Here is a 19,224-nt window from a genome sequence, read left to right as displayed (position 1 = left end):
AAATAATGCCAAAGACTAGTAAATCATTTTATAGGTTGCATATTTTAGGCTTAAAATAAACAAAACCCAACAATTCTTTTTTTTTTTTTTTGGCTTTTCCTAAATGCCAAATCTCAATCTACATTTTGAATTAAATTTCTGTCTTCGGAAAAATTGGTTTTAGAACAAAGTCTTTCTATAAGAGCCCCAGTAAGTTTTAATGTTAATACGTAATATCAAGGTTATTTCATTTAATGATTAATTTCATATCTTTGTCTCAGATTATACTTAATTCAATTATTGTATTCTAACGTAATAGTAAAGTGAATTTCAATCTGTGATCTGTGGGGCCTCATGGACTTCTGCCACAGAATCTGCAAATGCAGTCACGAAAAGCAGGTTTATTTTCAATAGAGATAGACTTTTATAGTACTGTAGCTCACTTTGGAGAACTTGTAGCAGTCTACAAACCAAGGGAGGTGCAAAACCTCTATGTTAGTGAATACTTGAAGGTATAAGTGACTTACAGTAATGATGTGAATTATTAATAAGCTAAAAGAAAAAGATCTCTTGTGCTAATCAGTCCTATTTCAAAGCGAGAATAGAGAAAGTGCAGGCAGCCCATGGTAGGCTTCTGTCAAACTTCTAAAGCTTGTGGCAGGATCTTTTTAACTCTTTACGTCAGTGAGGTTTCAGGAGGCCTCAGGGTTCATTATTGCAGATGAGGAGAAAACAGAATAGTGTGTCCACCATGGGTACTGTGCAAACAGAGTGTAAAAAGATAAACACACTAAACTTGGTTTTGCACCATTCAGGAGGCCATTATTCTGATGAATGAGGGGATCTAGTGCCTTTTATAAACACATAATCCTACAGAAGCAGCACTGCAAAAAGGAGAGAAGAAATAAGATTCTCTGGCTTGGTGTGGTATATATTTACACACTTGTGCAAAATTGAATGCTAAGTGGAATACATGAAATGATAGCAAGTCAGAATGATAATTTTATCCCACTTTTGACATCTTCTGTAGTGAAGATGGCTAGATAGCAGACTAGAAGGGCTTGTTTGTCCAAAAGTTTGTTTCATTTCACCCAAATTTTTCTGTTGGTCTTATAAAAGATACTACCTCTCCCTGACAACTTTTTCTTCTTTATGTGGTAGAAGGTAGTGGAGAATCAATCTCTTGTGTGGCTTTCTAACTACATATCAGTCTTATGGAAAGTTTATTTCACCATACACAAATAGATTCTTTAAGCAGGGAAGTTTCATCTCTCAATCACATGCCACTGCCAATAATAACCAAATATTGCACCTACTAAAGGATGGTAAAGAATCTAAAAGCAGGTGGCAGAGAAATAGTGTTACACTGGTTCATGCTGTCAAATCAGCATTAAAATATTATCACATTATCTATCAAACAACTTACATTTTCAGGGTTTTAAATAAATGCTTTTGTATGTTTAATAAGGAGATTAAAATAATGAAATATAGTTATTTCTTATGAAGTTCAGCTCATCTGAATGACCTAATCATCTTGGCTCTTTTTTATAGTGAATGAAGAGAAATAGACCTTTTTAGAATTGCACAGTTCATCCAATCTATTTTAGGTATCTACTTTAGGATGAGATTAATCATACCCCATAAGTTACTATTAACTCTAAAAGACAGACAACTGGTTTCGATATAGCTGTTTATATAATCGATGCTGACAGCTAGTTAAAATGAATGCTACCCCTTTTGTCTGGAAACTGAGCGTGTTTACTTGTTTCATTTTTGTCAACAAAGTGAAATTACAGGGATGTGCAAACTTTCACATGGAAACAACCTTTTAGGAAGGGAATAATGATAAATCTCTATAATCCATTTGTACTGTGTGTGATTATATATACTCTTGACACATAGTTCTGTTAGTGAACTAAACATTGTCAGGACATGAGTATGAGTGTGGGAAAGGGATTGTCTGGACTGCTGAAATGTTAGGGTAAATGCCAGCATGCTTCTAGCTTGGGTTGCCTAGCACTCTCCCAAACAATCTCAGGCGCAATGTAGTAGACAGTGTGAGCTAAATTCCCAGGAAGTGGCTTGGAGACAGCCATGCTGTTTTGAAGGGTAATTGAGTTTAACAGTGCATGGCTGTGGTCAGAACATGCTCATTGGTCTTGGGGCTTGAGGTTTCTTAAGATATTAGCAATGATAGAGATGCAGTGTCTATGTGATGGAATAGCATTCTTTTTTGAGAGGGATTCCTTTTCCCTAACTCTAGATAGTTAAAATTCTGAGCTGCTATAGCCTACTATATAAAGAGAGAACCTAGGCTCAGTTTACAGTAAAGGCAGAAAATAAGTATTTCCAGAAGCTGTTTGAACTGACTGATCTTAGACAGCTATCTAAATACAAGTTGGTTTGTTTTCCTGAGATTCATATTTCTCTACTGACTATGAAAGTAGCCTAAGCTAACTAGTTCAAATTTAGCCCTCTAATTTTCAGAAGCCTGAGTTACAACAAGTAAATCCCAACCTTTGTGTCCAATTTACAAACAAAGAAAACACAGGCATTTTGTGTTTTCAGAGGACTCAGTTGTTGGACAGCTTTAGCATCTGTACAGGAGGAAAAACAAGGTATTAGACTACCTGCCATTTTTTCAACTGAGTTTGATCTTTTCAGTGTCAGGAGAAAAGCAACGAGAAATATGTGATACCAACTCTAGTTTGTTCATTTGTAAAATAATGAAAGGTTGTCTATGGATATACTATTTACCATAAAGATGTCTGATTCTCTTCTAATTAGTGAAAGGCCTCATGTAGAGAATAAGCTGAAAACAGCAAACTGAAGGGAAGACCAGCAGCCTGATTCAGAACCACATAATGAAGCTGTTCAGTAAAATAAGGACAGCAAAATGAAAACCATTGGTAGAGTCAGAATTACTTCCTTGGGCTAGGGCCATGACAGTAATTAATGAAAAATCCATGAATCTGACTGGAGTTGAGAAAGACGAATTTGGAACCACTCTTTATATTGCTCGAAGAACTGCACCTCAAGGCAAAAGGAGAGATGTAGACTGCATCTTTACGTTTTAGTAATGCTATATGGAGAAAATGCAGAGAGGAAAGGGTAAAATATGGAAAGAGTTGTAGCTGCTCAGAGTAGAACTGCTCATTCCAAGGAGCAGAGAAGAAGCTGTTTATCCCATTTAGCATGTTAATAGGCCAAAAAGGGGAATGCTAATTGAAAATGAGTTTAGGAATATTTCTTCATTGTCAGCAGAGAAGAAACTGAAGCCATGTTATCTTGGCACTAGGATGGATGAAATAACCTTTGCATTTTCTTCCTGAGTTCCCACTATGGTCTGCTGGCTTTGTTATGGAGATTAGATGAGGAGGTGAAGCTTCCACTTAGTGCCAAATACAGGGTCGATACTGCTTCCTTTCCTCTGAATAAAAAAGAATGAAAGAATAAAAATGGTATAAATTAATGAATTGCTCACTAATCTATTTTGGGATAGTGTAGATAGTATGCTTTCTTCAATAAACTAATGCCATAATCAAATATCAAATGAATCAAATGAATATCAAATGAAGTTCTTGGTGTTTCAGTTTCTGATTTACCCAAATTATATATAATTTATCTTTGGTCACTGTGGGTACATCTAATCTAATTGAATCATGAGAATATCATTTGCATCAAGATCAGAGTCATTGGCGTTATATTTTCGTTGGTATTTTATATCTTTGTGTCTTTTTTTCTTCTTTTCCCTTCCCATTTCTATTTGCAGGTTTTGACCTAGTGAAGTGTGAAGATCCTGGCATACCAAATTATGGCTACAAGATCCGAGATGAAGGACATTTTATAGACACTGTAATTTTATACAGTTGTAATCCCGGCTATACAATGCATGGTAGTAGTATTATGACCTGCTTAAGTGGAGATCGAAGAGTTTGGGACAAACCTTTGCCTATTTGCATAGGTAATATGGATTGTGACAATGAAAGATTTCAGTCTAGTGTTTCAAGAAAAAAATCTAATATTCTGTGTTTCTATACTTTATTGTATGATAATGGTGTAAACATACTTTAAATTTCAAGTAACGATTTACTGTGGATATCCAAGTATAACTTCTCTGAAACAGATGGCTGGCTAGTAATGTCTAGAAAACTGCTGGGAAACACTTCTTTCTATAGGGCAACCTTTGATGAAAGACTACTGCTTTGGTTCTGATGATTTCCTGGGTCATCGAGTCTGATATGCTATCACAGGCAGTGATACTAAATACTTCACGAGCTAAGCAAACCCCATCAAAAAGCAAATTAAGATTTTTTTTTACCTTATCTGTTTTCATCAGAAATTATTTCAGCATCTCATTCCTATGAAGCTAATTTCTAATTTTCACCCCACATTGGTGAATCGTTTTATCTGTGTGCTCTTGAGTCATTGTTGCCTGCTAGGATACTCCATCTGTCAGAGCCTTGAGGTAGACCTTTGCTTTAAATATCACGTCTTCAAGTCTCTAAAACTGTGTTTCATTACAACCAACATAAATGTTAAATAGAGGAGTACTAGGTGAGATATATAAAATAACTGAACACCAGTATAGCTATTGCCCATTGTACCTTTGCTAGGCAGTTTCTCTCCTCCAGTTTTGCTTTCCAGTCCAGCAATTACCAGTGACTTCTGAGTTCAAGTTTCACATGGAGTTCCCATGAGTCATTGGGAAAGTCTTTCTTTCAATGTGTCTTCTGATGCTTAGTTTTTGCCTGTGCTGCTTGCTGCAGTCAGGCCACCAACTGCTTTCAGCACTCATCTGACCTGTAGGATCCTTGCTTGTTGCCTCTCTCCCATATTGGGTGCTACATTCTCCATTCCAGGGGCTGCTTCCTGCTGAACACATTCACAGACCTGTAGTCTACAAAGGAGCAAGCTCCCTTTCTTTGAAAAGTTCAGCTTACCCAGAGGATAAGTGCCAGGAAAACATCAGTGAACAGCATTTCTGCTGTCTTAGTAGAGGTGTTATTTTTCCCACTTGATTCTAGAATTTATCTGTAAGTTTTCGCTTATATATATGACAGGTAAAACAACTCAGATTTCCAGTTTTGATTTAAAGGTTTTTGCAGGCTTTTTATACATTCAAGTCCTCAAGCTCTGCAGTTTAATTGGCTAGCTTCCTTTTCCTCTAACTTTGCCCTTTTGTAAAGAAGAGCCATAATTAGTCCTACCTTTGCCTATCTCCCCACTTAATTTAAATGAAGTCATTACTCTAAGGTAATTTTCTGTGATATTTTCTTCTGCCTGTGTTCACCACCAAGTAAGTATTTGAATCAATTGTAAAATACTTGTTGGTTCCAAGTCTATTAGGTGAATAAATTCATCTGTCTGCTTATTTCCTTTTCTTAGTGTGATGATTTGTGCTCTAATCTATATGTGGGATGTTAAAATCTCAACCATAAAATATTTAAAAAAAAAAAAAAAGAAAAATAAAAATCATGTATATTCCAGTCTGACCTGGAGAAAGACAGAGAACCGAGGATCAAGTGAATCTAAAGAAAATTCCCATCTTTGTTCCTGTAGAACATCTTTCATAACCCTTCTCCAAAATATTTTTGACCAATATGTATGTGTTTTCATGCTGACTTCATTTAGTTTACTACATCACTACTATGCTCCCTCCACTCCCATATCTCTACCTGTATTTTCAGTTTTCTTGATAACAGTATACTTTTAAGTTTCTATATTCCACTTATGATTGCTACTCTATCTCTTTTTTTTTTTAATTATACTTTGATTTTGTACCTTGCATTACTAGATTTGGTTTCCGTATTTTGTTGCTAAGCTTTTGGAATCACTTGTACCAAAATCTCTTATTTCTTAAGGATCTCACTTCATCTCTAAGTGGAATTATGTCCCGATATCAATAGAATAGTCAATTTTCTTTTAGTATCCTGAGACAGATTTTGGTTTTGCTTTCTGTCTGTTCTATCTTTCTGTGCACCTTTATCTCTTTACGTATCTTTTTATTTGCTGTCCTTGTTCCTGTCTTTAAAATCAAATTTGGGATTTACATCGATTTTGTATAAGCTCCCTCTTCCTGTTTCTCAATTTAAAACTCTTCTGAAACATTAATTAGCTCCCCAGGAAGTCAAATGTTCACTGTTCTCTCTGAAAATCTTCTAATAGTGAATCTTTCTAAACAGCCTTTCACAAACAGTCCGTTACCTTCATTAAATTGTTATGTTTTTTCTACTGTTCTGTGCATAGGAAAACTTGTCATGAAGATCCCTGAAAACTCAGTTAAGCATCTGCAGATCGTTTCATACTTTTTATTTTTCCTCTCCAGTGTTATTTATATAATCCTTTCTTCAGTTTTATCTTATGCTATCACAGTTTTATGTCTTTCTACTCTGATTTGATTGGCTTATTTTTCTTCCTTTTTCTTAAGTTGTCATGAACTTCCAAACGTCGCTTTCTTTCTTAGACACATTGTCTTAATATTCTCCTGTTTGTGCAGACCTATTCTTTTTTCCTTGTTGTGTTTTAGATCAGCATTTGATATTTGCTGTTTTCTCCAGTGACATTTACATTGATCATTGCTTTTACAATCATTTCAATCTCATTCACAAAAAATTTCAAGCCCATAGATAGAGATTCCACATATTCTACACCTAGTCATCTTCAGCGATACACTGCTGTATTGGTCTTAGCATTCATTTTCATTTTCTCTATGTTCTAAGCCATAATGAAGAAAACCAATGAACTCCTGTAATTCCTTCTCTAGAAGATTATAGAACTTGTTTGAATATAAGTAATTTCTATTAGTTATAGCATAGTTATTTACTTTATATAGTATGTTCTTTGAGGTGGTGATTTTACAGTGTGCTCATTTCTGCATATTGAAAAACAAATTTTTTGGATTTTTTGTTAGAATCACTTTTGAGAGTTTACTTTTGATCTGCTCCTGAAATGGTTATTATTTTTTTTGAAATATATGAACTATATAATGCATCTTCCCAAATTTTATTATGTATTCTGTTTCTAAATGAGTCTTCTCAGAATTCTAAAGCAAATCTGTCAATTAGTTTGATTTTAAATAATTTTGGCTTAGGTACTAGAGCAGCTTTCTGCTGTGGTTCTGTAAATGATACACAGTGTTCTGAGTGATCAAACCAGCAGGATAGTTAAGTAAATCACTCACCTTGTTTCCTCTAGTTATTTTGCTTCCTGGTAATAATTTGGTTGTCAGCAGTGACTTGGTGGCATGTGTAAGACATCATTTGTTAAGAGTGTTGCTGGTAGATTATTTGGTCCAACTGCCATGGTTCTTTCATCATCTGTGTCTTACACTATGCTTGCTGTACAGCTGTGCTTGAAGAGTTCACCATGGTAGCATTTTTTAATACCACTACTTGTAAAGCAACCCTGTAAATGAAGTAGGAATTCAGGTACATCACTTAGCTGAAGAGTTACTGATACTTTTTGGTTCAGTGGCACCTGACGGTTACACAGTTCCAGTTTCATCAGGGTGCATCTTTATACTGGCCAGACAAGCAACGTAAGAATAATTTGATTCTGGATGCTTAGCAGTGCAAACGGTTAATTTAAAAAGTTAAGATAGCATTGATAATAAAAATGTTTTAAACCAGACACTGCATGCTTTCAAATCATAGCTTTCTGATTTATTCTCTTACTTTGTGGGCATATGGCATTTAAATTTTTAAATACTAAAGGAAAATAGTAGGCAATACCTAACTGCTTTTTGATGTAATTAAACTTGAAGTTATACAGAAGTAACTTGAAAGCATTAAACTAAAGGCATTTTGACATTAGAACAACAGAGAAAGAGATTTTAATTGTAAAACCCAACACTTTGAAGTCTGAATTTGAGCATTCAGTGTTACTTAGAAAAGCCAAACATGTTAGATGGGATATTTCTGAAGCATTTTTGCTCTCTTGCTGATGCTAAAATTGTGCTTTTGTAGTCTCAGTTCATATTGAACTAGTCTTGTTGGTAAAATAACATAATCACAGAAGTATGGTTTATTGCTTTATAACAAGGTAGGAATGAGATCATTATATGTGCATTTTTAACTTGTGTACATGTCCTGGTTTATATGTATGTGTACTACTTCAGAGATATTAGGTCATTCTCTTACCTTTTTAGAAGACAGAGAGATGTGGAATGGGCAGAAAATGGAAGTGCAAAATATTATGGTCTTGTTGACAATAAATGTAATCCTTACTTTTTTTGTAGCTGAGTGTGGTGGTCGAATTCATGCTGCTACATCGGGGCGCATTTTGTCCCCTGGTTACCCAGCACCATATGACAACAATCTTCATTGCACTTGGATTATTGAAGCAGATCCAGGAAAGACAATAAGGTACATGCTTAATTTCAATATTGATTGTTGACTTCAGTATTTTATAAATTATAGTTTATGCCTTACATTCTCACGCTCTTCTACACAATTTTTTGTTTATTAACTCCTCCTTACATTAATAAAGTTGATGCTTGTCATGCTGGCATTTATGAGTGCTATTCCTCTAGGGAACCTGGGTACCTAAATTGTGTAGGGCACACCTAGGCATCTAATTCAGCACTGTGAATTCCACTAGATAATATGGCCTATATATCTTCAGTGTGGTAGAGCAGTGCACTGCTATGCCTTTTTCTAGCTGTAAACAAGATAAAGTGCCAAGCTGTCAACTATGGTTTCAAAATTCTTCCCTTGAGCCATTGTAATGATATTCTTTTATCTCTTACTGTCACATTCAATGTAATAATTTGTTTTAAATCGAATATAATTATTCAACACTATTTCTTAAATACATTACCTCAAGCAGCTGTAAAGTTCCTGACTCTCTGCCAGGAGTGCTCAGGCATCAGGCATCTTGCACCTTATTGGGTATCTATTACGAACGGTCTTTTTGTCGTGAATGCTTTGATCTGATGAGGATTTGACAATTAACAGCAGTAGCAGAGAAGATTAGTGCTATAAAGTTTTATTTACAACTCTGAAAGGTTTTCGTTTTCCATTCCTGCTCTCTTCCATCATATCATTATTAACATATGTAACATTTTGATTTATGTAAGTATCAGACTTTTTCCCCATAATCAGTTAAATAATAAACCCAGCAATATCTCAGAAGACATTAAGAATAATCAAATTTGAGAAAAATGATGAGATTTTAATAAGAAGTGCATACAGAGCTGAGAAAATGCTTAATAGATAAGGACTGGAAGATTTATCCACATAGAGTAGGCAGCATAACAAAAAAGGAAGAAATTAGAAGAATACAGAAAATGAGGGAAACATAACTGGTGACTGATACAAAAAATAAAGGTACATGCCAAGAACTGAATGATGGAGTCTAGAACTTTTATTTCTATAATGATTTAGGGAAAGATGATGGAAGGATTCAAGAACTCAGGCAGAAGGAAATTAGTAATACAAGAACTTTTAAAACAGTTTTTCCTCATCAGTTTGACATACCGACAAGAGATGACCATACTTTGCTGTTGATGTATAGCTAAATCATTCAAGTGGAAAGAATACCAATAGTTAAAGACTATGTCAGCCCAGTTTTGCTGTAATAACACACAGATTCAAAAGCTTTGAAGTGGTAAATTCTGTTCAGTATTCCAGCTAGTTTGTCCACGCTCAACAGCAATTTGCTGTGAAAGCAAGAATGTAACAAAAATATTTAACTTCTAATCAAGGTAGATAATCTTGATTTCTGTCATTTTAAAATAATTTATTGATACTAATACGCTTAATGATATGCAACAGAGATTAGTTTTGTGCTCTAGTGACAGGAAAGAAGTATGTGATTTTCAGCAAATGTGTTACTTCAGAATATTAGCTATTTATTTATTCTGAGCAAAATGTTAGCAAATAGTAAGATGTTTCATTATTCACTTTATGTGGACAATAGTTTTAACTTAACTTCATTTAAGTTTTCACTTCAATGAAAATTATTACTTTTAAAAATTAAACGGGCAAAAATATAAGCAAATGGCAAGTTTTTCAGTGGGAGGTGGTTTTCCTTTTTTATTTTTAGTAATCCTGTTTCACTAAGCTAAATAATGAATTCACTGCATCATAGGTGATTTCAATGCATCATTTACATTTAAATTATAATTTTAAAATTAATGATTTCCAATTAATGACAAATGTAATGAAGAAATATCAACACATAACTATTTGAAACAAAAAAGAAGTTTTGATATTTACCTATTAGATTTCTTCAACGTTAAAAATATAAACAGTCAGAACTTAATTCGATGCACATATTTTGACTAATAGCATGTTTGAACACCTTTCTAAATCTAATACTTCACCTGGAGATAAATACAGATTATTCTATTACAATACAATTTTATATTTTATTAATTTTGGCATAAGGCAAAGATAGGATAATAGATTTTCTGGTTTTGTATAGGAAAGAAAATGCCATGCTGACAGAATTCCCTGTGCTATGCATGCTACTGTCCAGTGGCTACTGCTGTTTTTCAATTGCATATAATTCAAGCCAATCAGTGTCTTGGTATCCTCATTTGAATAAAGAGAGGAAATCTTTGATGAAATCATAGTTCTTATCCCCTAAAATATCTATCATAAAAATAATTTATAGAACAAGTACTATGTGCCCCATAATGGTGTTTTCTGTAATTCAGGCATTTATAGAACAGAATAACATCTCTCTTACAAGATTAGCTCATCCAACAGGAAAAATGGATAACTCTTCAGGACCACCAGCCCTTCTTCAGTCCTAAACAGCATCTCAAAACCAAGTACAGTTTGGGAATGATTGCTTGGAGTTTTGTGTAACTGTGTTTAATGAGTTATGTACAGTGCTTTTACTTTCTCTTTGCAGTCTGCATTTTATTGTTTTTGACACTGAGGTCGCTCACGACATCTTGAAGGTATGGGATGGGCCTATTGAGAGCAGCATACTTCTGAAAGAATGGAGTGGCTCAGCCCTTCCAGAGGATATTCACAGCACTTTCAACTCATTAACATTACAATTCGACAGTGACTTCTTCATCAGCAAATCAGGCTTCTCCATTCAGTTTTCAAGTATGTAAATATTTTTGCATCTCAAATACAATAATTATATACACTATTTATACACATTATTCTTATATACCTATATGAACTGTTTCTCATCTTGCAATTTCCTCAGTCTTTAACAAAGAGATTATATTAATTATTTTATATATTTATGCAAATAGCTACAACTAGGATGAATTTTTGGATTTGCTTTGAATGTTCCTTGATTTGTACAGCAACATCTGTGGAAATGAAGGGGTTCTTTACTCTGTTAGGGTTAGCAAACACATTTTATGTTGTATTATATAAAAATGTTTATAAGTTTATGCATAAATTTTGAAAGGAGGAAAATATTTAAGCAGTTAGACTTGTCAACACATTTTTTGACCTTCAGTGATACTTACAGTAAGTAGGAGACAATTTAATGCTTTAAGAGTGAAGAACTGATTTTGTCATCTTAGTATAATATCTGATGAATACAGTCAGTGATCATGCTGGCAATTGCAGTGTATGTCTTACTGGAATTAATTGGAATTAGTGGTGAAGAACTGAATGCCTCAGCTCAAGTAAAAGGAAAATGATATTAAAGTTTCATTCACCCTACTTGACAAGTGAGATGTTTTCTTAATTTTTTAATTGTAAGGAGGAAAAAATATGATTTAAGGAATATGTTAATGTTAAATTATTTCATCTAAAAATCAGAGCTTAGTTTATTTAGTCTCCTTGAGGCAATGGGCAGACCACTGTGGCCTTGATCTGTAAAGGATTTAAACTAATTAATCTATGGCTAAGTGAGGATCTTTGCATGCTTTAGTATTCATCATGTGTTCAAACTGTAGGCCAATTTATAGCAAAGCTGCACAGGATATTGAAATTTCACTACTTTAGTAGTTTGTAACTCAATGAATAAAAGAGTCTTGAGTTGCTTAAACTTTTTTTCTGGTAATTGCAGAAGATGTAGATGTTTTATTACAAATTTTATGAACTGCTCAAGTTTTGTGTCTTTGTGTCACTTGAAGGCTTTGCAAGTGTTGCGTTTATTAATGAATATATTTTATTTAAATATTAATTACAATCCAAGAAGTAAACTTCAGGTGCAGAATTGCACAGGATTGGAAAACCTTCAATAATCTGGACCTTTTACACAGACAACTTCTGTATTGGATTATGCAGTTCAGATGAGTGTCTACATCAATGAACATCCAATTATGGCATTATACAAAGGATATACATCTGAGAGTATCAAGTCAAATGAACAGTTTAAAGACAAAGCATTAAAGTGCTAACCTTCAACTGGAGAATTTGTTTCACTATGCTGTGAATGTGCTGACTACTTTCTATACTTTGCACTCTGGATGCCCTTATTGCATATGCCTAAAAAAGAGCTGCTGGGAAAGGATAGTATGAGGTAGATCAGAAAATACCACCTATGAATTACTTACTGTTGATTGTAAATGTAATTAGAGGTATTTTTAATGGAAAAACGACTGAAGTTTACAAAATGTTTGAACACTATTAAAAGTGCCTTGTCTTGCCCACTCAGCTCAGCATATAGAGCATGAGGACATGAACTGACAAGAGTGATTATGTTAATTGTAATCAGCCTAATGCTTTTCATTAAAACTTAATTACCACTTAATCATGCATAAAAGGACAAAAAATGGAGTTCACTGTACAAAATTGACCTTTACTCTGGGGGTTAAATACATTTAAACTGTGTATTACAAGGCAGAGAAGTCACCCAATTCTTTCTGGTCACCATACAAAAAGTGAACACAAGAAGGGTAGAGGCAAATTTGGTATTTGGCTTCTTTATTGCAAAGAAACAAAGTTACTGGCAGCAAAACCTTCCTGCCTAACTTAACCAATTAAAAAGAAGTTTTCTAACCTAGCTTAATTCTGTCCTATGTGTCTAAGATAAATGGGATAAATTTCCCTCTGAAGTTACCTTTTTGTATCAGCTATAGGTCTAGTTATACTAACATACACTAAATCTCAAACTTTCGGACATCTAAGGGCAAGTGAAATGAATCCTACCTGTCTTTTCACAGGTGTCTAGTTCCCTTTGAGATGCCATGGGCTATTCTCCATCTACCACTCCAGAAGGTCACACACCCATAAGTCCTCGGTCATATCTTCCAGTCCTGTGCAGATACCTTGGATATTGTAAGGCATCTCGAATGAGACTAGCCACCTATGTTGAAGCAGATCAGTCTTGCCCTGAATGTTTAATCTTAGCTACTCTAGACTTCTGAAAGCACTTGGATCCCATGCTAGTGGATGGTCCATTGTTTTTATTGACCTGAAGCTTACTTTATTGAGAGCTTGTTTATATCTAACCATATAATTTGTTTAGTTGATTTTTAATGAAAGCAATAGAAGTGGCAGATGATAGGAACAGCACTAGCTGTTACCATTCTTACAGACTCAGTTAGCCTTATTTTAACAGTATCTAATAGTATTTCTGCCCTTACAGTCTAGCCTTTTTTCTTGAACTGAATTCTCAGCTGTTGTAACTTAAGAGAATCGTATCCTTTTCTTAAAGTAAATGATGCATTTCATAGTTCCTCAGCTGGTTTCATAGATTTTGCTCCTCAAGGCTATAATACATCAAAGGATTATTCACACTTTTATTATAATAGAAAAAGCATGTTTGGAAAAGATTAGAGTCAGACCCATCTGTGAAGGTTTTCTATGCCTACCTCTGGTTCTATGGCGTTATTAATTTCTCTTAGTCATAGTATTCTGTAAACATACACTTTAATTAACAGTATACCTATCTCTGCTTTCATGTGAACAGAAAGGTTATCTCTTTTTTGCTAATACAGGACAACTGGCAACAAGTTAATAAAGTAACAGAGTTTTTTCTCAATTTCTTTGCAATATTTCTATCTTAGAAGAACTTCAGACACTCATTTTATTAAAAGTGAAGATATGAAATGAAGACATTTGTATAGCTGGTTTAGTCCAATTTTGTTTTTTCTGTTATTTGCTTGCTCTCCCAATATATTTAAAATTTGCTCTTGAAGTAAATGCAGAGATAAGCAATGAAGAGTAAAGATGCCTGACTAAATTTTTATCTTAATAACACAAGTCATCAATTATGATAATAAAAATAAACAACTTATACCAACCAGTTAATTAGAAAAATTATTTGGAAATTATTGTGTCTGATGTTGACACATCTGTTAATAACTTACTTCCTCTAATGAGATCTTAAGCATGAGCAGTTCTGTGTTTGATAGTTCCTAATGACACAGGGCTTAATCTGACAAATCTGGTTAAGCAATGATACCTGCTTCTGTCCAGTTTTGTAATTCCATTTGATCATTTATTTGTCTACAGCAACTCTTCCAGTAACTGTGTCACCTATCTTGAACTGTTAGAGTACTGTTTTGTAAATTGTTCTTTTATTGCTGAGATATCTTATAATCATTTGCCTAATGGTCTGAGCTACTACATTTAAGTAGTATAAGCATTTCCATGACAGAATCTTCATTGCTAGGATTCATCATGCAATTGTTCCAGTTTGATTCACAATTAAATTATCAAAAAAGGGGGTTAACACCCCTTCTTATTTTAAAAGAAATTTACACATGCATAATCACATATCTGCCTTACTAATTAGATTTTGAGTTCAAAGAAAATTATATCCATTAAGACATCCCTTGTTAAAATAAATAAAAGGTCACAAGACACAAGAATTCAAGATTCCCTTTTAAAGCCTGTATCCTAATAATTTGAGAATTCAGTCTTTCCTCTTGCTTTCTGTGATGCTATAAATATTGCATTGCATGCTCACAATAACAATAGCATTCCTATCCATCATGTAATCCATGGCCTGGGCAAGGCATCCTCAGTCTCGTAGGGGGTAACAGTTATTAATTTGGTTTCTGTGGAACTAAGCAGAAATGAAGCTTGTAGGTTACTTTGATGGTTATCTCTAAACTTGTGAGCTTTTGTACTTCAGACTTAATGAAAGAAGCTGCATGAGTATTTGGGTTTCTTTTTTCTTTACACTCTTGGACAATACAAGATATTTAAATATGTGGTCAATGCTAAATTGCACAGTTCTTAGTCTGTACATTTACATATATTACATGAGATACTTTTTAGTGAGCAAGCACTATTCTTTCACATTTGGAAATGTTTGTTAGCCTGAAATCACTGCAAATCCTATGTACAATGTCTCAGCTTTGATATGCCAAAATTCTTTTCAAACCTATTACACAAGCATAATGCGTGAAACAGGGGAAGCTTGTGCGTTGCCTGCAATTTACAAGCCTAGCTCCTGAGAAGTCTTTATTATTTTTATAACCATGTGGAGTCGAAAAAATAGAGTCTCTGCAGCACAACGCTAGAGCAAATGGCTTACATGATTGTTTACCATAGATATAGTGAAATCGATATTGATGAAGGTGACGTTTTTTTTCTTGAGCTATAATAGATTACAGGCTAAACAAACTGATAAAAAAAGAAGTGTCCTTCAGGTGAAAGATAAATTAGGCACAAATCTAACATATTGCTCAGAAGGCTACACACACGCAAATATAGTGTGTCATATTCTCAAAAACAGTCTCCTATTGATTTTCAGTGGAGTTTTAAATCAACTTTGAAAATGCAGTTGGGGGGCCAAATAAAAAAAAAAAGATCTAAAATGGGATTCAGGAAGATTATTAAATTAAAAACAGAGGCTTAACACAGTGGCTACCAACATACGGAGGTCTGAAAACTCCCTAGCAATCTGTGGTTCTTCCAGCTGCCCATTCTTCTGGTACCTGCTTCTAGTTCCATCTTTTGTGTACATGGAAGCCTGTTCCATTCTGACCAAATGAGACAGTAGGAGATGGGAAATCTGTACAGAGTGTTGCTCTATAACCCACTGAGTATCATGTACCTTACTACATAGAACACATACAAGAACTGAGAAGCAGCGATTTAGTTCTTTTCCAGCTTAATGGAATTCAAATCCCCTCTCCTGCCATGCCATTTTAGGCACCTCATTTTTTTCAGTCATTTCTAAAAAGTCTGACTATGGAATTTGGTTTGATTTAGCACCCTTGAGTCTAAAATGTAGTTATTGCTTTCCCTGTTTTACAGTGTACACGTTTTAATTGTGTTCAGCTTCAAGTTTCGGAATTCCTCAGGGTTTTTTTGAAAATTGCATATGGCAATGTTACATCACAGCATGAACATGGCCTTTCTCATAAATATGTAAGCTAGATATTAATTGCATGTCTATATATTAGTGTAGAGGCTGAGAAGAAAAGAGCCTGTTATAAAAGAAGAGTGATGACAGAAGAACTGATGATTTTTAATGTCTGGATTACTTATCAATGCATATAACCTCTACACCCTTTAGGTATTTGCACAATACGAAATGAAGAAACAGTAGACTTGTAATTTTCATGCAGTTACAAAACCTCTTGGGAATCTTGAGAAGTAGAACAACTTGGAAAGGAGACAAATTGAAAAGTTGACAGTCTGTCTAAATGTTCATTTTAGTAGATGACACATCAGTGCTTAAATGTCTGGTGTTTTGTTTAATTAGGATCAAGTGTATTTGGCATGATAAAAAGGTTGTTAGTTTCAAATACATAAAATAACTTCTAAGGCTGCAAGAAGTTACACAAAAGTGTAAAGAACATTTTGGTGCTTATTAAACATCTGTCATTGTTTTTAAAATTTAGAACCTTGTATATACGAAATGGAGATTAACAGTGAAATGTATATTAAAAGGCATCAGTCCTTCGTAACTGGTGCATACCTGACACAGTCAAAATGGGAAGAATGTTGTTTTCTGAGATATTATATTGCATAGCCTTTTAAGGAGAAAATTAAGATATTTAGAAATTTGTTGGAAAAAAGATACTAAGTAATGACAGAGATGGGCTTATGCTCATATAATTGAAAGAATTATGATTCCTTAACAGATATTCACTACAGTGATGCATTTTTTAGAGCTTTCTGAGGTTATGACCATGCTCCCTGACGTTATGACCATAACACTCTGAGGTTATGACCATGCTTTCCTTCCCCTGTGGCCAAGTATACATTTAGTAAACTGCACTAATATGGGATGTCAGGTAAATTGTCAGAGTGGTGCCTGGGGAGTGCTTACAGAGTACTCATTAGTAGTGACAGCCATTACTTTAATTTTTGGATTGATGCTTATAATTTCTGGTGAAAAAAAGTCCACCACTGTTAAAAAACCTGCCATGTCTTTTACTTCACTTAGATATGGTGACCATCCCAAGGTATGAGATGTACTATTTGGGAATGGAACAAGGTCAAAAAATTATGAATAATAAAATGTTAAACAAAGCTCCTGTGTTTGTAGAGTATTAATTATCTACTAACTAACAGGAAACTACAAGCCAGTCAGTCTCACCTCTGTGCCTGGGAAGATCATGGAACAGATCCTCCTTGAAGCTATGCTAAGGCACGTGGAGGACAGGGAGGTGATTCGAGGTGATTCGAGGCAGCCAGCATTGCTTCACCAAGGGCAAGTCCTGTCTGATCAACCTAGTGGCCTTCTATGATGGAGTGACTACATCAGTGGACATGGGAAGGGCTACAGATGTCATCTACCTGGACTTCTGTAAGGCCTTTGACACAGTCCCCCACAACATCCTTCTCTCTAAATTGGAGAGGTATGGATTTGATCGATGGACTGTTTGGTGGATGAGGAATTGGTTGGATGGTCGCATCCAGAGGGTAGTGGTCAATGCTTCAATGTCCAGATGGAGATCAGTGACGAGTGGTGTCCTGCAGGGGTCTGTCTTGGGACCGGTACTGTTTAATATCTTCATCAATGAAATAGTCAATGGGATTAAGTGAACGCTCAGCAAGTTTGCAGATGACACCAAGCTGAGTGGTGCAGTTGACACACCTGAGGGACGCGATACCGTCTAGGGATCCAGAGGGACCTGGACAAGCTCAAGAAGTGGGCGCGTGTGAACCTCATGAGGTTCAACAAGGCCAAGTGCAGGGTCCTGCACCCTGGGTCAGGGCAACCCCCAGCATCACCCAGCATCAATATAGGCTGGGGGATGAAGGGATTGAGAGCAGCCCTGCTGAGAAGGACTTGGGGGTACTGGTGGACGAAAAGCTGGACATGAGCCAACAATGTGCGCTCACAGCCCAGAAGGCCAACTGTCTCCTGGGCTGCATCAAAAGAAGCGTGGCCAGCAGATCGAGGGAGGTGATTCTGCCCCTCTACTCTGCTCTGGTGAAACCCCACCCCACAGAGCTCCTAGCTCTGGAGCCTTCAGCACAGAAAAGACATGGACCTGTTGGATCGGGTTCAGAGGAGGGCCACAAAAATGATCAGGGGGATAGAACACCTCTTCTGTAAAGAAAGGCTGAGAGAGTTGGTGGTGTTCAGCCTGGAGAAGAGAAGTCTCTGGGGAGACCTTATTGCGGCCTTTCAGTACTTAAAGGGGGCTTATAAGAAAGACGGGGACAAATATTTAGCAGGGCCTGTTGTGACAGGACAAGGGGTAATGGTTTTAAACTAAAAGAAGGTAGATTTAGACTAGATATAAGGAAGAAATTTTTTACAATGAGGGTGGTGAGAAGTGGAACAGGTTGCCCAGAGAAGTAGGTGGTAAATACCCCATCCCTGGAAACATTCAAGGTCAGGTTGGACGGGGCTCTGAGCAACCTGATCGTTGAAAATGTCCCTGCCCACAGCAGGGGGGTTGGACTAGATGACCTTTAAAGGTCCCTTCCAACCCAAACTTTTTTATGATTCTGTAACCCATGAATTCTTATATAGGGATGTTTTACAGTTTCTGTGATTTGTCTAAGTGACCACCTATTTGCTAGAACATTCATAAAATCATTTTACCAATCTAAAATGCTTGTTTCTCATTTTGCTCATTCTTTTTTTAACCTTTCTCCTCCCTGCAAATTTACAACACAGAAAAAAAAGAGTTTTCCAGTTGTAGAACTTCGTAACTGTTTCAATTTTGCAAATGTTTAGTTGCTCCTGCTGTTTCTTGTAGTGGTATACTCTTTTCGTATGGATGGAAGGAGTAGATGCAGTTATTAATACAGAAAATGGATTACCTGCACGTTATAGTCACAAATATTGCATAGTGGTGGTAGTGATGGAGCTCTTTTATCTTATGAAAGCCTTTGAGTTTCCCTTTGAAATGAGCTAAAAATTTTTTTTTCAATGAAATATTAATATTTCCTGGGA

The 19,224-nt window shown here is 35.4% G+C and overlaps 1 protein-coding gene across 1 annotated transcript in view; it reads left to right on the top strand.

The window, feature by feature from the left end:
- CSMD1 (CUB and Sushi multiple domains 1) overlaps nt 1-19,224 on the top strand; it is a 1,311,413-nt gene that overhangs the window by 1,058,345 nt on the left and 233,844 nt on the right. The window contains exons 24-26 of the mRNA XM_075145187.1: nt 3,752-3,943; nt 8,219-8,345; nt 10,843-11,045. Coding sequence (XP_075001288.1) covers nt 3,752-3,943; nt 8,219-8,345; nt 10,843-11,045 — 522 coding nt within the window. The remainder of the gene's footprint in view (nt 1-3,751; nt 3,944-8,218; nt 8,346-10,842; nt 11,046-19,224) is intronic.

Source organism: Calonectris borealis, chromosome 3 (assembly GCF_964195595.1).
Source record: "Calonectris borealis chromosome 3, bCalBor7.hap1.2, whole genome shotgun sequence".
Lineage (NCBI taxonomy): Eukaryota > Metazoa > Chordata > Aves > Procellariiformes > Procellariidae > Calonectris > Calonectris borealis.
The sequence above is the reverse complement of the archived record's forward strand: the minus strand, read 5'-3'. Positions and strand labels throughout refer to the sequence as shown.